The sequence below is a fragment of the Equus caballus genome, chromosome 10 (assembly GCF_041296265.1).
Source record: "Equus caballus isolate H_3958 breed thoroughbred chromosome 10, TB-T2T, whole genome shotgun sequence".
NCBI lineage: Eukaryota > Metazoa > Chordata > Mammalia > Perissodactyla > Equidae > Equus > Equus caballus.
The window spans coordinates 23,412,187-23,431,845 of NC_091693.1; the positions used below are offsets into that span (position 1 = coordinate 23,412,187).

The 19,659-nt window shown below is 47.9% G+C and overlaps 1 protein-coding gene and 1 pseudogene across 3 annotated transcripts in view; both read right to left on the minus strand.

Moving 5' to 3' along the window:
• Positions 1 to 5,408, minus strand: part of NLRP12 (NLR family pyrin domain containing 12) — a 31,269-nt gene extending 25,861 nt beyond the window's left edge. The window contains exons 1-2 of one of the 3 annotated variants that reach the window (XM_001494403.5): positions 4,964 to 5,408; positions 1,934 to 2,014 (exon numbers count right to left, since the gene is read on the minus strand). In XM_001494403.5, the coding sequence (XP_001494453.4) occupies positions 1,934 to 2,014; positions 4,964 to 5,252 (370 nt within the window). In that variant the 5' untranslated portion in view covers positions 5,253 to 5,408. The remainder of the gene's footprint in view (positions 1 to 1,933; positions 2,015 to 4,963) is intronic. The other 2 variants (XM_070223243.1, XM_023650339.2) reach the window with 2 other exon arrangements.
• Positions 5,409 to 16,425: 11,017 nt separating this feature from the next.
• On the minus strand, positions 16,426 to 18,955 carry LOC138915761 (olfactory receptor 6E1-like; annotated as a pseudogene).
• Between the last annotated feature and the right edge of the window lie 704 nt (positions 18,956 to 19,659).

Sequence of the window (19,659 nt, forward strand, 5' to 3'; positions counted from 1 at the left end):
TTGATTCAGTGATTGAAAAACTTGCAAGCACATTCGAACAACATATAGTGAACCTACTTTTCTTTTCTTTTCTTTTCTTTTTTGAGGAAGATTAGCCCTGAGCTAACATCTGCTGCCAATCCTCCCTTTTTTTGCTGAGGAAGACTGGCCCTGAGCTAACATCCGTGCCCATCTTCCTCTATTTTATATGTGGGATGCCTACCACAGCATGGCTTGCCAAGTGGTGCCATGTCCGCACCCGGGATCTGAACCAGCGAACCCAGGGCCACCGAAGCAGAATGCACGCACTTAACCGCTGTGCCACCGGGCCAGCCCATGAATCTACTTTTCAACTGTGATTTTTGTGAAATCTAAATATTGATCAAGTATTTCCAGTGAAAATTTAGAATTCAAAATGAACACACACCTCACTTTGAAGACTTAGTGCAAAAAAAAAAAGAATATAAAATATCTAACTAATAATGCTGTATGTGGATCACTTGGTGAAATGATAATATTTTGGATATATTGGGTTAAATGAAATATTTTATTAAAATTAACTTCAGGGGCCGGCCCTGTCGCTGAGTGATTAAGTTCACACGCTCCACTTCGGTGGCTCAGGGTTTCGCTGGTTCGGATCCCGGGCGCAGACATGGCACTGCTCATCGGGCCACGCTGAGGTGGCATCCCACATGCCACAACTAGAAGGACCCACAACTAGAATATACAACTACGTACTGGGGGGTTTGGGGAGAAAAAGCAGAAAGAAAAAAAAAAAGAAGATTGGCAACAGTTGTTAGCTCAGGTGCCAATCTTTAAAAAAAAAATTAACTTCACTCACTTCTTTTTACTTGTTTTACTAGAACATTTCAAAGCCTATATGTGGCTCACACCATGTTTCTGTTGGACAGCGCTGCTTTACAGCTTCCCAAATCATTATTGTGTTTGATGCTTCCGGACTCAGAGAAGCAGGCAGGCAGAGAAGGTACATTTTACAAATGGGGAAACTGAGACCCAGACCCGGGGGTAATGACTTGTCTAAGAACAGGCTATGAGTCTGTGGTAGGGCAGGGATCCATGGGGGTGGATCTTAGATCCAATGCGTTGAAGATGCCCTTGGAAGAGAGTCCAGAATCCTTTGTGTCCTTGCCAACAATCCTGATTCTATTCAAGTAGGGTGTGTCCATCCTTGGGTCCTGCGAGTGTTATCCCTTCACAAGCCCCAGGGATGAATTATGGTTCTGCTGAACCAGCCATGAGCAATCTCATTCTCCTTTACCAGTGGCTGGTCTGAGAAGGGGTATGTGCCCAGTCCTGACCGATGAATTACACAGGTATGACCACTCAAGGGGAGGAAGCTTATTAAAAGAATTGTATTCCTAGGGGCTGGCCCAGTGGCGCAGTGGTTAAGTTCGCATGTTCCGCTTCTCGGTGGCCCAGGGCTCGCCGGTTCAGATCCCGGGTGCGGACATGGCACCACTTGGCACACCATGCTGTGGTAGGTGTCCCATGTACAAAGTAGAGGAAGATGGGCACGATGTTAGCTCAGGGCCAGTCTTCCTTAGCAAAAAAGAGGAGGACTGGCAGTAGTTAGCTCAGGGCTAGTCTTCCTCGAAAAAAGAGAATTGTATTCCTGGATAAAATAATAGTCTCTTGAGGAAGAAAGGCTTTTGTCTCCCTTTTGGTCATTGCTTAGAATTCTCTTGTATAAAATGGTTGGGCCACCATCTTGCAATCATGAGGTGACACATCTTAGGACAAATGAAACACAGGGAGAAGTGGGGCTTCAGTGGTGTCATTAGTCCACTGCATGAATTCTGCACCCACCCAGCCCAAGACTTCTTGGTATACGCAAACATTACATACATGTCCTTTTTGATTGACCTACTCCCAGGTGGATAGTCGGATACAGGTAGCCTCATGCATTCTAATGGATACATGGCTCATGGCTCACCTTTTCTTGGAGTTCCAGGAAAGACTTCCAGAGAACATGCCGACTGGCTCCCCAGCGAGGACAGGCCACCAGGTGGAGTATCTGGAGGAGAAATTTTGTGAGATCAGCTGGCACGTATCTGGCTAGCACTCAATAATATTAGCTACTCTCACGCCAAACTGTCTACGTGATAACTCCCCGCCTATCCACATCCCAGCAGGTTTAGCAGTGACCTCACCTCACACGCACTATTGTTGAAAACACTTGTTCTGCATAACCCACTCTCCTCCCTGGGTACCCATCATGATGATTGACATCTCCATCCATCCGATTCACCCCCTCAGCCAGGGAGTTCTGAGTCAGTTTGGATCCCTTCCTCCCCTTCAGCTCTCAACCATGTCTCACCCATCAACCATCCATTCATCCATCCAGCAAATATACAGATATTGGGCACCAACGTTGTCCAGGCATTTTTCTAGGCATTGGATACACAGCAATAACCAAGACACGAGGTTCTTTCTCCGTGGACCTGACATTCCAATGGTGCTGGGAGTTCAGCAAGTAAAAAACAAACACCAAATATAACTTCCGATCACGATAAACTTTGTGTCTGAAATTAACCAAGGTGATACAACAGAGTGATCAAAGTACTATTTGAGTTTGGGTGGCCAGGAAAAGCTTTTCTGTGGATGCAGCGTAAGACCTAAAATTTCAAGTGTTTCCTTGACATCTTTGAGCCTCCTGGGAGTCCAGAGGTCTAAGTGTGAGTCCTTGTGCTCTTATGAGACGTGCCCCCCACCTCGCGGGAAAGGCTCCCCCCTCAGCTAGTCCTCTGATCAGAACTAGACCAACTGCACCCGACCTGGTCGCCGTGTCTCCTAGACGACCAACTGCATCTCACTTGCTCCTTGATCTAACAAGTGTCCCCTCCCTGCTGGTCCATGAAATTATTCAAACAAGCCAATCACATCTTCTTGCAGGAGCCATAAAGCGCCCCACCCTCTTGTCACTACAAAGCCTGCCTCCCACAGCGCCCCCTGGGTCCCTGCATTGCTGAGGTCAACCCTGTGGGACCCTGCATGGTGCGTGCGGTCCCCTGCCCTGGGCTGCGAGTCCATGAGACTAATAGACTGTTGTCAGTCTCATCTGTCCAGTGTCGCGTGGCCTGTGTTCAGCTGTCTAGTACTAATTATGGTGGGAGATCCCTCTTTCACTGATGGGGTGAATAGGAGGTGACTGGAACAGAGGATGAGACCTTTAATCTGAGAACTGAATGGCAATGGGCTAGATATGTGAGCAGAGGCATTCTAAACAAAAAAAACAGCAAGTGCAAAGGTCCTGGGGAAGAAACAATCTTGACACAATAGAGGAAATGAAGTCGGAGTGGAATGAGCTTCAGGGTAAGTGTTAGGGAGTGAGTCTGGAGCGCATGTAGGAGCATATTAAGGAGTTTGGACCACATTCCATCCACAGCAGGAAGCCAGTGGAAGAATTTAAACAGGAGAGGGAAATGACTTAATTAATAATTTTAAAGATCACGCTGCCTGATGAGTTGAGCATAACCTGTAAGGAGCTGGTGACCATAGCAGAGAATGTTGGTGGTAGATTTGACTGGGTGACAGCAACGAGAAGAACGCGTGGAGTTGGAATATATTGAGATTTGCCAATAGATTGGATGTGTGAGGTTCTGGGAAAGAAGGACTCGAGGTTGATGCCCGAGTAAAAGTAATCAAAAATAAATAAATAAATAAATAAGTGATAGGAATCAGACATCATGCTCATTAGGATAACTAAAATTTAAAAAAACAAAGATAAGAAGTGCTATGAGGATGGGAGACAATTGGAACCCTGTGTGCTGTTGGTGGGAATGTAAAATGGTGCAGCCACTATGGAAGAGAGTAAGGAAGTTCCCTCAAAAATTAAAAACAGAGGGGCCGGCCCTGGGGCCGAGTGGTTAAGTTCTTGCGCTCCACTTCGGCAGCCCAGGTTTTCACCATCCTGGGTGCAGACATGGCACCGCTCATCAGGCCACGCTGAGGTGGCATCCCACATGCCACAACTAGAAGGACCCACAACTAAAACTACACAACTATGTACTGGGGGGCTTTGGGGAGAAAAGGGAAAATAAAATCTTTAAAAAAAGAAAAAGAAAATGCTGCAAACCAGGGCCTTTGTTTGTTCAGAGTTATTAAAGACTTTGTTTTTTCGGAGATGTTAAACACTGACTGGCACACCACTGCCATCACTCCTCCTTAGCTTTGAGACATGAAGCCTCACACAAGCGACTGTGTACAGCAGAACTTGATTAGTCACTCAACAAACGTTCACCAAGACTTACTCTGTTCCTGGCCATAGCCAGACGCTGGAATCACAGAGAGTCACCCAGAGGAGTCAGGAGTCCCCGTGTCCCATTAGTGGAGACAGGTGAGAAATTACCCGAAAAACCAGAACTCAAATGCCATGTCTGCCACTTCCAACCATAGCTGGTATTTGCTGAGCAGTTACCATCTGCTGGATATTGTGATAAGCACTTTGCATATATTATCTCACAAACTTTTGTCTGGGGACAAATCATTTTTTTCAGAGTCTCAGTTTTCTCAGCTATACAATAGATGTAACAATAATATCTGTCACACATCATTTTAAGCATCGGATGTGCTGATGAGTGGATGTATTATTATGCACAGTGGATGCCTTTTTATAGGACGGAATCGATCAGTCTTAGTACCATGGTGATTATTTTCTCAGACAGAGGATATAATAAAATAAATCTGAGAGCTAAGGAAGCATAAAAGTGGGGTTTTGAAGCCACCAAGGTGGCTGAGAGTGAGAGAGAAGAGGAGTAAAAAATTCAGAGAAAGTAGTTCCTCCAAGATTCTGATGGATAAATAAGATTTTTCCAGACAGAGAAGATGGAGGGTGTTCCAGGGAGAACGCAGCATGAACAAAGGCCAAGGGGATAAAAGAGAACCCCGGTCTTGTGAGCCCAGCGGTTGTCATGAAGGAGAAGGGAACTGGGTTGCAGCCTTGCCGGTCCCATCGCCGCCTTACCCCTCACCAGGTCCTCTCTCCGTCCTCGCTCCCACAGGTCCTTCCTGTTGATCCGCTCAAAGATGCTCAGAGCCAGCAGCCAGGCCTCCTGCATCCCGCAATGTGCCACGAGCAGCTGAGCCATTTCCAGAGGACCAGCCTGCTCCATACGCCCCCTGGGGATCTTGGCCTCGCCCGGCTCTGTCGCGGTCCCCAGGTATAACTTGAACTTCTTCAGCTCCACGGCCTCGAGCTCTTCCAGGTAGGCGGAGAGGCGACAGAGGCCATCCCTGACCGGGATTTGGGGCATGGGGGCGTCGTGAACCCCCAAAGAGAGAAGCCGGAGACTAGGATGTTTCTACACACAGGACGAGCGCTGCCGACATGCCCCCCACCTGCTCATTGTCGGGCAGAGGCTGTAGGAATGAAAGAGAGGAAAGTCCTTCTGTTGAAATGGTGCTTCCTCACTCTTCAGTTCTCGCCCGCCCTGCCCCAATCTCCAACCGGTGTCCACGTTGAAGAAGGGGAAGTTGGGAGAGATTACAAAATCGCGGGAGCCATTTGACGCATGAGAAAGACTTTCGCTTCTGCTCCCTCTTCCTGGCTCCCGTGACCAGTCACTCTCTTTCCCCTTTCCTTCCTGCTGTTTTCCTCGCCTACTAGTGTTTCTGGTCGATGGGATTATTATCAAAATAACGACCGCCCCTTCTTGTGGGAGGATTAGACATCTTTTCTGTGGATATCAGACTCAGACGTGTCACTTGCATTGGCTGACGGATTATGAGCCAACGTGACTGTGAAATGTCGATAAACGTGAGCAAATTTCTCTTCCAGGTAGAAGCATTAAGGACTTTGCATAGGTCTGCTATTTTCTCTTTTCTCTCAGCCACAAGATTGTGATATGCTAGATAGGGACTCTGTGATGGGCAGAATAATGGTCCCCCAAAGACGTCCATGTGCCATTCCCTACAACCTGCGATATGTTATCTTAAATAGCAAAAGAGACTTTGCGGATGTGATTAGATTGAAGGCTCTTGAGATGGGGAGATTACCCTGGACTATCTGGGTGGGCTCGATGTAATCACAAGGATCCTTATAAAAGGGAGACAGGAACTAGAGTTGGAGAAGGCGGTGTGATGATGGGAGCAGAGGTAGGAGTGATGTGATTGCTGGCAGGGGGCCACAATCCAAGAAATGAGGGAAGCTTCTAGAATCTGGAAATGGCACGGAAATAGATTCTTGCCTAGAGCCTCCAAGAGGAACAGCCTGGGGGCACCTTGATTTTAGCCCCGTTTTGAACTTCTGACCTCCCAAACTGTAACATCATAAATGTGTGTGACGGTAATTTGATAGAGCAGCAATAAGAAACGGATGCAGACTCTCTTCTCAGCGTTGGACCAGGAATGAAAAGAATACAGATGGAGCCATAGCTGAGTGGCTCACAATGAACTTGTGTGTAAACAATGTTGCAGTAAGTCGCTAAGATGTAGGCATTGTTTATTACTGCGATTTACCTCAGCCCAAACGGGCTGATACAATGATGTAATGATTTCTGGAAAACAGTGAAGGCAGGATTGCCTCATTTACGATGCTTTGGCTGGAATTAGCAATCCCAATTCTAATGCCTTCAAGAATAAGGAGAAATTGGGGCCGGCCCCATGGCCGAGTGGTTAAGTTTGCAAGCTCCGCTTCCATGGCCCAGGGTTTTTCCGGTTCAGATCCCGGGCGCGGACATGGCACCGCTCAACAGGCTGTGTTGAGGCGGCATGCCACCTGCCACGACTAGAAAGACCCACAACTAAAAACACACAACTATGTACTGGGGGGCTTTGGGAGAAAATTGAAAAATAAAATCTTTTTTTAAAAAAAAAGGATAAGGAGAAATAAACCACAACTACAGGAAACAATAGGGATAAATCTCATAAGCGTAATGTTAAGCCAGATATAAAAAAGTGCATTCTGTATAATTATATTTATATGAAGTTCAAAAACAGGCTAAAGGACAGCGTTGGGAGTTAAGATGTTGGAAGGGGGTACAATTCAGCCCATCACAGTTTTGATTACATTTTTCTCCCCAGCAAGTGGAACAGTGGCTCACATACCGTGAGTGCCTCATTTCGTTTGATGAGTTACGTAATGAATGAATCACACATACAAGTAACATTTTATGTGCCCCAAGATGGAGAAAATTTATTTACCAGAAATTATCTAGGAGAGAGCACAGTGTTTGTTTGGGGCAAAAATATATATTTTGTTAAACTACTTGCCATGGAAAACGAGATCTTAAAGCTAGTCTAAACGACGGACGAGTGGTGCTGGCTTGATTATTTTGCATGAGCAAAGAAACACAGAGAAAAATTGGGAAGAGAGGGGGAAGGGGCAGGTGGTGGAGAGATTCTGTGAGACGATAATGCCTTCTCTGGATGCGATCTCCCGCTTTCGTATGAAAGTCAGGAAATGCTTGATGTAGGACAATGTCTCATGAAAAGTTGTGAAGAATTGATTATTATTATTATTATTGGTCTGGATTGATTAGGGGTATAAAACTATTGGTATTAAGCAGTAGACAAAGGGAATCATGAACATGTTGTTCCACCAGAATTCATAAAAACGGGAGGCTCCCATAGGTAGCAGGGAGTTGATGAATGTTTGTTGGGTTTTCTTCCTGAGGAAGATTGGCCCTGAGCTAACATCTGTGCCAATCTTCCTCTATTTCATGTGGGATGCTGCCACAGCACGGCTTGACGAGTGGTGCTAGGTCCGTGCCTGCATCCAAACCTGTGAACCTCAGGCTGCCAAAGTGGAACACACAAACTTAACCACAACACCACTGGGCCAGCCCCCGATGAATGTTTCTGAGTGCTGTAGCAATGGGAAGAAGGCATTTTGGGGGCGATGATTGAGTTTCTGCTTCTTTCCAGGGACAGCGTGGTGCAACATGGAGATCCTCCAGACATTACACACTCCTCTTGTCCCCATTCCATGCCTCGCCACTTTACTAGCTGTGAGACCCTGGAAAAGTCACCTCCCCTTCACGCTGTGTCTAAAGGCGTGGCAAAGGAATGCAGAAATAGAACATGGGGTATGTCCTTACACGACCTTCGCAAAATGGGAATCTCCAAGGGGAGGTATTTGCCTCTGACTCTCCAATGTAATATCCTTGAATTTCCCTACTCTCACTTTCCTCTTACACATCCAACTACCATTGTTACTGGGAGTACCTATTCAACTGCTGTTGCTACTAGGAGCAGGGGCAGCACAGATACAGCCACGCCTTGGTTAACGATGGGGATACATTCTGAGAAATGTGTTGCTAGTTGAATTCATTGTTGTGCGATCCTCATAGACTGTATTTACACAAACCTAGATGGTACACCTGCCACGCACCTAGGCTATATGGTACTAATCTTATGGGTCCACTGTCCTAGATGTGGTCTGTCATTGACCGAAATGTTGTTATGTGGTGCATGACTGTACACTCAAAGGAAAGGGGAGGAATTTGTGAGGGCCAAGAATGTTTCCTGGACTCACAATATAGCTGGATTCAGAATATAGCTGGATTCAGAACACACAAAGAATATAGCTTTAGAGGTTATTTAAGGAACGGAATTGAGGTTAGTGACCATTTCTGGGGACAATCTCAAAAGCATGTCCTAGTGTTTCTCAAACTTTAATGTGCACGCAAATCGCCTGGGGATCTGATTAAAATAAAGGTTCCGACTTAGTGAGTATGAGATTGGACATTTTTAACAAGCTCCCAGTTGGTGCCAATGCTGTTGGTCCAAGACCACATTTGCAAGAAGCCAGACTTCTGTAAAGTTCAAACCTCTGTAAGCTGTCTTCAGAAGGGCTTAATATAGAGCAAATGTGAAGAAATAAATAAAAAGCACTTATATAAATGGAAAAAAATTTTATGAGATAACTTCAGATTTTCCAAAGCCTTGGAGTTGAGAGTTATAGATACCAAAGATGCCCCCAGCTGCTATCTGGGTGACATTAATTAAAAAATTATTTAGGAGCCAGCCCTGATGGCCTAGTGGTTAATGTTCAGTGCTCACTGCCTCGGCAGCCCAGGTTCGCTTCCTGGTCACGGAACCACACCACCCATCTGTCAGTAGCCATGCTGTGGCGGCAGCTCACATAGAAGAACTATCACAACTTACAGCCGGGATATACAACCATGCACTGGGGCTTCAGAGAGGGGGAAAAAAAGAGGAAGACTGGCAACAGATGTTGGCTCAGGGTGAATCTTTCTCTGCAAAAAAAATAATATATATATACTTATTAAGCATCCATTGTGTGCTGCTGTGAAAGAAACAAGCTGTGAAAGATAAACAAATTCTCTGCCTTTGTGGGACTTACGATCTAGTGGAGCAAACAGACAGACACGCATAAACAAATACAGAAGCATCTGTATTTCAAAGCAAAGAAAAACTTAAGGGGTGGAGAGGTGGGGGGGACTTCCAGAGGACTCGATGTGTGAAGTGGGTCTTGAAGGAAGAGCGTGTTTCAACAGAGGAGGAGGAGGGGAATCCACCTTTGTAGGTGGAGGGAATGGACCGACGTGGCGGGGAGGTGAGAAATTGCTGAGTGATTGGAAGGGTCTAGGGTGTAGAGGGAGAAGAGGAAAATATCAGGAGATGAAGTGGGTGAGACGATCAGAAGACAGGTCAGAAATACCTTGAGTGAGGCTGGGACTTTATCCCGAGGGCAATGGGGAGCCATGGAGTGTTTTGGGTTTTTTTTTAATTAAGGTAAAGTACACAGTACATAAAATTTACTATTTTAACTATTTTATTATTTATTTATTTATTTAAAAGATTTTATTTTTCCTTTTTCTCCCCAAAGACCCCCGGGACATAGTTGTGTGCTTTTTTTTTTTCTTTTTGAGGAAGATTAGCCCTGAGCTAACTCTTGCCAATCCTCCTCTTTATTTGCTGAGGAAGACTGGCCCTGAGCTAACACCCATGCCCATCTTCCTCTACTTTATATGTGGGACAGCTGGCACAGCATGGCTTGACAAGCAGTGCCGTGTCTGCACCTGGGATCCGAACCGTCGAACCCCAGGCCACCGAGAAGCGGAACGTGCGCACTTAACCACTGCGCCACCGGGCCAGCCCCACAGTTGTGTATTTTTAGTTGTGGGTCCTTCTAATTGTGGCATGTGGGACGCCACCTCAGCATGGCTTGATGAGCGGTGCCATGTCCGAGCCAGGGATCCGAACCGGCGAAACCCTGGGCTGCTGAAGCAGAGCACATGAACTTAACCACTCTGCCACAGGGGCCAGCTCCTATTTTATCTATTTCAAAATGTAAAATTCAGAGAGATTAAATATATTGGCTGTGTTGTGCAACCATCACCACTATCCAATTTCTAGAAGTTTTTCATCATCCCAAAAGGAAACCCCAGGGGCTGGCCTGGTGGCACAGCGGTTAAGTTCACACATTCCACTTCAGTGGCCCGGGGTTCGCTGGTTCGGATCCTGGGTGGGGACACGGCACCGCTTGACAAGCCATGCTGTGCCAGCCGTCCCACATATAAAGCAGAGGAAGATGGGCACGGATGTTAGCTCAGGGCCAGTCTTCCTCAGCAAAAAGAGGAGGATTGGCAGCAGATGTTAGCTCAGGGCTATTCTTCCTCAAAAGAAAAAAAAAAAAAAGGAAACCCCATACCCATCAAGCAGTCACTTTCCATTTTCCCCTCCCCTTCCCCATGGCACCCACCAATCTACTTTCTCTCTCTATGAATTTGCTTCTTCTGGATATTTCATACAAATGGAATCATATATGATGCGACCTTCTAGGTCTGGCTTATTTCACTTAGTATAATGTTTTCAAGGTTCATCCACGTTGTGGCACATATCGGTACTTCCTTCCTTTTCATGGCTGAATAATATTCCATTGTATGGCATGGAGTGGTTTTGGTAAGAGAAGGATGGAGTCAGATTCAGATTAAGGAAAACTCTCAGGGCCCTTGTGGAGGGTGAACCAAGAGAGGAAGCATGGGGTCTGAGAGAACAAGGAGGAGGCTGAAGTCATGCTTCAGGGGTCTGAGTGGGGGCAGCGGATGTGTTTGCAGGAGATGAGGTGAGCAGGAAAAGTTCTAAAGCAGAGGGAGAGGAAGAAGATGCTGCTAACCTGGGTTCTTTACGGGTTAGATCTGAGCTTCCCCAATGACTCATGGTCTGACCTCCTTCCACACTCGTCTCACAAGAGGAGAAAGAAAAATTTCTAGGAATTCAGAGGGGAGGGTGGAGGGACGCTGAGTCAGTAACCGTCTATTTCTTACATCCCCTTTTGTGAAAGCCCTTCTTTCTCACGGAAAGACAGAGACTTGGCAATTTCTGGGGAGTTCTGTAGCTCAGGACCATTTCTGGAAACACAGCAGTGAATCCACCTCAGCCCCTGACCTCAAGGGCCTCAAGATCTAAAGACAAGGAGAGACCATTTTTCATGAGAGTCAATTCAAGAAACACTGAAAATGTTTCCTAAGACCTTTTTCTCTCACCAAGGAAATATGATTCTCTGATTATAAAAATGCCATATCTTTGTTGTAAAATATTCTAGTGTGCTAATAAGTGGAAGGAAATATAATGAAGTCAAAGAATTTTTATTATTGTAATGACTGGCACCAGGATTTATGTTAAGGGCAGTTGTGTATGTTTGGAAGAGAATCTTTTTCTTTTTCTTTTTTTTTTGAAAGATTGGCACCTGGGCTAACAACCATTGCCAATCTTTTTTTTTTTTTCTGCTTTATCTCCCCAAACCCCCCCTGTGCACAGTTGTATATCTTAGTTGCACGTCCTTCTAGTTGTGGGATGTGGGACGCCGCCTCAACGTGGCCTGACGAGCAGCGCCATGTCCGCACCCAGGATCCCAACCCTGGGCCGCCGCAGCGGAGCGTGCCAACTTAACCACTCGGCCACGGAGCCGGCCCCGAGAATCTTTTTATTTTTATTTATTTATTTGAGGAAGATTAGCCCTGCGCTAACATCTGCTGCCAGTCCTCCTCTTTCTGCTGAGGAAGACTGGCCCTGAGCTAACATCTGTGTCCATCTTCCTCTACTTTATACGTGGGACGCCTACCACAGCATGGCTTGCCAAGCGGTGCCATGTCCGCACCCGGGATCCGAACTGGCGAACCCCAGGCCGCTGAAGTGGAACATGAGAACTTAACTGCTGTGCCGTTGGGCTGGCCCTGGAAGAGAATCTTGATGAGCAGGTTGGAAGAGAAAGATGAGCATTAAGAATTATAAGGAGGGAGAAAGTTGATCTTCATGATATGGGTAAAAAATAATGTGTTATTTTGCTCCTGCAAGTGGCAGTACACTAGTCAAAAGCTCTTACTATTGAGACATAAAACTCAGCTCAATCTAAAGAATCTAGATATTATGCAAAATCATGTACCACTGACTTTCCACACAGTGGGAAAATAGTTTGGCAGTTCCTCAGAAAGTTAAACATAGTTACTATTTGATCCATTTCCATTCCTAGGTACATACACAAAAGAATTAAAAACATATGTCCAGGGGCTGGCCTGGTGGCGCAGCGGTTAAGTTCGCATGTTCTGCTTCTCTGCGGCCCAAGGTTTGCTGGTTCGGATCCCGGGTGCAGGCATGGCACTGCTTGGCAAAAGCCATGCTGTGGCAGGCGTCCCACATATAAAGTAGAGGAAGACGGGTATGGACGTTAGCTCAGGGCCAGGCTTCCTCAGCAAAAAGAGGAGGATTGGCAGCAGACGTTAGCTCAGGGCTAATCTTCCTCAAAAACAAACAAACAAACAAACAAAAATATGTCCGCACAAAAACTTGTACATGAATGTTCATAGCAGCATTATTCATAATATCCAAAAAGTAGAAAAAATCCCAATATCCATTAATGGATGAATGGATAAACAAACTGTGGCACATCCACACACTGGGATACTATTCAGCCACAAAAAGGAATGAATTACTGACACATGCCACAACATAGATGAACCTTAAAAACATTATGCTAAGTGAAGGAAGCCAGACACAAAAGGCCACATGTTGTATGATTCAATTTATGTGAAATGTCTGTAATAGACAAATCGATAAAGACAGAAAATAGATTAGTCTGGGAGGATGGGGGAGTGAATGGAGAGCGACAGGTAATGAATATGCCATGTCTTTTTGGGAGATGAAAATGTTCTGGAATTAGATAGTAGTGATGGTAACACAACTTTGCAAATATACAAAAAGACCAAATTGAACTGTGCTTTTTTTTTTTTTTTTTTTTGGCTGGGAAAGATTTGCTCTGAGCTAACAACTGCTGACAATCTTCCTCTCCCTTTTTTTTCCCCCTCCTCAAAGCCCCAGTACCTAGTTGTATATTTTAGTTGTAAGTCCTTCTGTCTCTTCTACGTGAGCTGCCGCCACAGCATGGCTACTGACGGGTGAGTGGTGTGGTTCATGCCCAGGAAGTGAACCCCCGTGGCCAAAATGGAGCATGACGAACTTTAACCCTAGGTCATCAGGACTGGCTCACGAATTGCACATTTCAAAAGGCTGAATTTATGGTATGTGAGTTACATCTCAATAGAAAAAAACTGTATGAGAAAAAGAAAACGGTCCTAGCTCCAGGCACAGCTCACCTGGGTAAACAACCTATGCCGTTCAGAGTCTCTTTGCCCTGCTTTCTTCTGCGTTTGCTTCATTTCATACAGACTCTCCCCACCTGATGGAAGCTCCAGGCCATTGGCATGTCCAGATTTAAACTTTACCAGCTAAGCCTCCCGGAGGGAAAGCGCCACCCTCCCAGAGCTCTCATTGGCCGGCTTCAGTCAGGTGCCCATTTCTGTGACTCTGATTGGTCAGCCAAAGCCGGGTGCCGAAGGCTGTACTCCACACAGAGCACGTGGACTAAACAGAAGGGAGGGGTCGTTTCCCAAGAGAAGAACACTTCTGTAACCAAAAGAGTAGGATACAGATGCTGAGCAGATGTCACACGATAGAAAGGAGAGTGAAAAGAGAGAAGGGGAGGCTGGAACAAGTTGAGGCAACCGGAAGAGTCCTACAGGTGGGGTATCTTGCAAACATTTTTAAAAGGGATGGATAGGGGCCCAACTGGTGGTGCACAGGTTAAGTTCGCACATTCTGCTTCACTGGCCTGGGGTTCCCCAGTTTGGAGCCCAGGTGCGGAAATGGTGCCACTTGGCATGCCATGCTGTGGTAGGCATCCCACATATAAAGGAGAGGAAGATGGGCACAGATGTTAGCTCAGGGCCAGTCTTCCTCAGCAAAAGGAGAAGGATTGGCAGCAGTTGGCTCAGGGCTAATCTTCGTGAAAAAAAAAAAAAAAAAAGAAGCGACGGATATTCTGCAAACTCTATTATTTTTTTTTAATTTTTAAAACTTATTATTTTTTATATATCTTTGTCATTTCTATGATATAAATCTCTCCTCTGTCTCTCCATGAAATCTTCAGTAAAATCTACCGTTTGCGGGAATATTTTGTGTGAGTGGATTTCTCTTGTGTTTCGTCTTGGGGAAACACGGAATGCACATGGGAAATCAAGCCACCAAGAGGCAAAGAAGGCCTTAGAACAGGTCATTAGACTTCTTCAGCAGTTTGTAGAAATCTTGATAGCAATGCAATTGGCAGAGGTGGAAGAGAAATTTCTTAGATCATCAGGGTCAAGGAAGGACCTGGCTAACATTAAGGTTAAAAATACCTACCTTGGTATTTTATACCATGGCTGAGCGGTTAAGTTCGCGTGCTCTGCTTCAGCGGCCCAGGGTTTCGTGGATTCAGATCCTGGGCGCGGACATGGCACCGCTCATCAGGCCACGTTGAGGCAACATCCCACATGCCACAACCAGAAGGACCCACAACTAAAAAAAATATGTATACAACTATGTCCTGGGGGGATTTGGGGAGAAAAAGCAGAAAAAAAAAAAAAAGAAGATTGGCAACCGTGGTTAGCTCAGGTGCCAATCTTGAAAACAAAAACCCAAAAGACTCCTCAAGTGATTCTCCTGAGAAACGCTTCTCTATGTTGATACCGTAAAGGCACAGAGAAATTTTAATTTTTCTAGCAGCAGAATTCCCTTTTTCCCATCCCAGAAGACCTGTTTCTGTGGAGGGCACACTTTGAAAAGTCACTTGGGCATCTGTTCACTGCAGACTTTGCAGTGTGAGGCGTGCTTGTTAGCAGACACAGCTAAGTCATTCAAGACGACAAGCAATTTTAGAAGCCACCTGGGGAAAGTCGGAGCGAAAAGAAACAAGAGCTGTCAGGTGCCTGGGGAGAACTTTTGGCGGTTTATGGAGGTGACTAATGGGAATTTTAATTGTTTACTCTCTGGTGTATCACGGAAACTGTCTCTGCCCCGTTTGCGTCCATCATCAATATAATCTATGTTACTCACAAACATGTCACAAGCTGGATTTGCTTTCACGTGAGATGAGACAAGATGCTGAATCCTTCGGTGGCATTGGATAAGAGCAGCGGCTGCCCCATGGGAGGGCACATCGGAGGTTTACACACACCCTTGTTGTCTTGGAGAGGCTACCAAGGGCTACCCCTTCAAAGACACGCACCACTGCCATCACCACCACTGCCATCAACAGCTGGTAGACAAGAAGCCACAAAATGGAAATCATCATTCCAGCGGACAATGGGGAAACCGAGACAGAGACGGAGGCCCAGAGAGTGTAACCTCCTAGCAGGGCTAGAAAATGATGGAGATGACTTTCAAATTCAGGTCTGTCTGACTCCAAGTTCAAGTGTTTATGCCCTTATCAGCTGGAAGGACACTTACTGATCCACCCTTGAAAGAGGGGTAAACTGAGGCCCAAAGAAGTGAAGTCACCAGGGGCCAGCCCAGTGGCGTAGTGGTTAAGTTTGCATGCTCTGCTTTGGTGACCTGGGGTTCACTGGTTCGGATCCCAGGCATGGACCTATGTCAGGCCATGCTGTGGCAGGCATCGCACATATAAAGCAGAGGAAGAGGGGCACCAATGTCAGCTCAGGGCCAATCTTCCTCAGCAAAAAGAGGAGGATTGATGACAGATGTTATCTCAGGGCTAATCAACCTCAAAGAAAAATAATAAAACATAAAAAAAGAGTGAAGTCACCAGCAGACCATTATATAGCACCCTGAAGCTGCCAACGACAGCCAGTCACCACTCCCACTGCCCAGGGCCCCAGTGTCGCATGGTCACAGTCATGCCCTCACTGGGACCTGCGCACAGGAGTTGTGAAACTTCCTCCATTGTTGTGTCCTCACTCTCTCCGACCGCAGACCCTGGCAGGAAGCTCCCAGCCTGGCTGGCCCCTCCCCCATTGGGTTTCAGGAATAGTCACATACATCCTAGCCCTCCACGCTCCCACCGTTTCTGCCCTCACCAACGAGGAAGACTCAGCCACTTGATATAATATAACATAAAAACATAATAGTGTGAAGGCCAAGTGTATGGCACTTAAAATTTGTTAAGTTCCGGCCGGCCGGGTGGTGCAGGGGTTAAGTGCCCACGTTCTGCTTCGGCGGCCCAGGGTTCACAATTCGGATCCCGGGTGCAGACATGGCACCGCTTGGCACACCATGCTGTGGTAGGCATCCCACGTATAAAATAGAGGAAGATGGGCCCAGATGTTAGCTCAGGGCCAGTCTTCCTCAGCAAAAAGAGGAAGATTGGCAGTACTTCGCTCAGGGCTAATCTTCCTCAAAAGAAAAAAATTTTGTTAAGTTCTTAACATCTCAGACCAGGTCATGTTGCCCTGTTTCAAGCTCTCCTAGAACCCCAGACTTGTCCTTCACAGAATTTAGCATGGAATGGAATTATATGTTGCCCTTGCCCAATTAGCCTATGACCACCAGCAGCAAACCTGTAGGCTAACAAAATCAGGCTCATTCCAGGAGAACCAGGGACAGGCTGGAGTTGGGACAGGGGCTCTGGCAATGGAGAGGATGGAGATCCCCCATCTCCCCTCCCCAAGTTTCAGGGATCCCCAAACAACTGCTGTCTCTGGAACCAGCCCATTTGCACTGGGACACCCTCTCCACCCAGAGTGGACACCTTGCACGGCAGTTCTGTCCCTTTGTCTTGACTCCCCCACTCCAGGCCATGCTCTGGGAATTTCCACTTGCAGCTGTAATAGTGGGAAAAGCTGTGTTCAGCAGGTGTGACAAAGATCCCCCAAATCACAGTGGCTGGACGAGACACATCTGTGTTTCTCTCTCGCATGAGGGGTATGTGGTGACGCAAGGCCAGCAGGTGGCTCTGTTCCCTGAACTCACCCAGGGACCCAGGCTGACGGGATGTCTCTCCTGTCCTCTACAGATGGCATCCACACCTTGTCCTGAGGTGGCCGCCACAGTCGTCACCATACCCCAGGCAGCAGGAAGATGGAAGAAATAAAAATGGAGAGCAAGCAGTTTTCTTACAAAACCAAGATCCATAAATCACACAGATCATTCCCCTCATACCCCATCCTCCAAAACTTAGTCACCTGACCAAGGTAGTTGCAAGGGAGGATGGGAAATGTTGTCTCCGACTGGCCATCATGGTCCAGATAAAATTCAAGGTGCTCTGTTGTAACACGGAGACTGGATAAGCAGCGCGATCAGTGGTCTCCACTGTTACTGCCAGAGGCTGTGTTTCCTAAGGAGAAAGCAGTTCATTCTGCATTCCATTTTCCTAGAATGCACTACTATAACCACAATCGGCTTTTAACTTTTTTCCCCTTTTTCTTCCCAAAGCCCCCCAGTACATAGTTGTATATTTTAGTTGTGGGTCCTCCTCATTTGTGCATGTGGGACACCGCCTCAACGTGGCTGGATGAGCGGTGCCAGGTCTGCACCCAGGATCCAAGCCATGGAAACCCTGAGCCAGCAAAGGAGAGCCCAGGAACTTAACCACTTGGCCACAAGGCCAGCCCCTCACAATCAGCTTTGGAACTAGCATTTTTGTCCTCCCTCCTCAAGCGGGAAATAATTGCATTCATTGAAAAAATTAAAAAGAAGGAGATAAGCAGCTCTCAGGAAAGCTTCTGCCCTGGGCTTCTCAGAAGAACACCCTCTCCCCTTGGTCAGCACATCCCGGCCAGCTTTCTGGACCAGCTCATTCCCGAGGCAGGAGATGAAGGGGTTCAGCAGGGGCCACACGGTGGTGTTGAGGAAGGCAAGTCCTTTGTTGAGGCGCAGCCGCCCGGTCTGCGTGGGGCTCAGGTACATGACGCCGCAGCTCCCGGAGGTGAGGGACACCACCAGGATGTGGGAGGAGCAGGTGGAGAAGGCCTTGCGGCGACCCCACGAGGAAGGCAGGTGCAGGACGGTGGCGACCATGCAGCCGTGGGACGGGCCGGTCACCAGCACGGCGCTGGCCAGGGTGCGCACGGCCACCAGGAGGCGCACTGGCTGCAGGAGGCCGGTGTGGGCGCAGGCCAGCGCCAGCAAGGGCGCGCTGTCGCGGAAGAAGTGATGGAGGACGCTCGGGCCGCAGAAGCGGAGGGAGAACATCCAGACGCCGGGCCCGGTGAGGAAGAGCAGGCGGCGCCCCCGCAGGCCAGCTCGAGCGCGGGCACACGCGCGTGCTCACGAGGGCTGGGGGCCGCAGCGGGCGGCGGACGGCCAGGGAGCGGTGGGCGGCCGTCACCGCAGCAGCAGGGGCTCCGCCGGGCCCAGGAGGAAGGAGAGCCCCGTCTGCGCGGAGCATCCGGCCCGGGGGATGGTCCCGCGTCCCGTGAGGAGGTGGGCCGGCATCTGCGGGGGGACGGCGGAGGGAAAGCCCAGCTCCAGCAGCGCGAAGTGCCGCAGGAAGTAGTACACGGGGGCGGCGAGGCGGCGGTCGGCCACCGGCAAGGTGACGATGAGCAGGTCCCCCGGGAGGGTCGCGACTAAGTGAGGAGGAGCGCGGCGAAGAGCAGCAGCCGCAGCGCGCGCACGTCGGTGACCCCCGGGAGCACAAAGGCCAGCGCCTCGGTGCGGTTGGCTGCGCGGCCCGGCCCGGGGGCGCCCATCTGTGAGGCAGGAGAGCCTGATGGTTAGAGACGCGGCCCGAGGAGGCCGCCTGCGCCTGATCCTGGCTCTGTGGCTTAGCTTCTCCGGGTCTCAGCGGCTCCATCAACACTGCGGGGACAATAAGTGTGCCCGCCCCATAGGTGGTTGTGACGATGAAATGAGTGACAGCCTAGAACAGGGCTTGGCACGTAATGCACACCATCCCCGATGCTACCTATTATCTGTAAATACGGGAAAAAGCATCATTTCCTTTCATCAGAAGAGTTTGCCTCTTGTCCCTTTGGAACCCTATTTGCCTTGTAAATGCTTTGCCCTGAGACCTGTTCCTGGCAGGGCTTTACTTCATACAGACTGAGTTCATACAGTTTGGGACCAGAAAGGATAATATAGAGAATTTTGGTTTTGCTTTGTACAACTGTTTATTTATCTGTTTGCTTATATCTTTGAATGGTAGTATCGTACCCATTTGGAGAAGTGCATATGTCATTACTGTACCATTTCCTCAAATAGAACATCCAACTGCAGCCAGCACCCAGATCAAAAAGCAGAATACGGGGGCCAGCCCAGTGGTGTGGCGGTTAAGTTCCCCATGCTCCTCTGCTTCCATGGCCTGGGCTTGGCGGGTTTGGATCCCTCCTGGTTGCCGACCTATGTACTGCTTATCAAGCCATGTTGTGGCAGGCATCCCACATATGAAATAGAAGAGAATGGGCATGGATGTTAGCTCAGGGC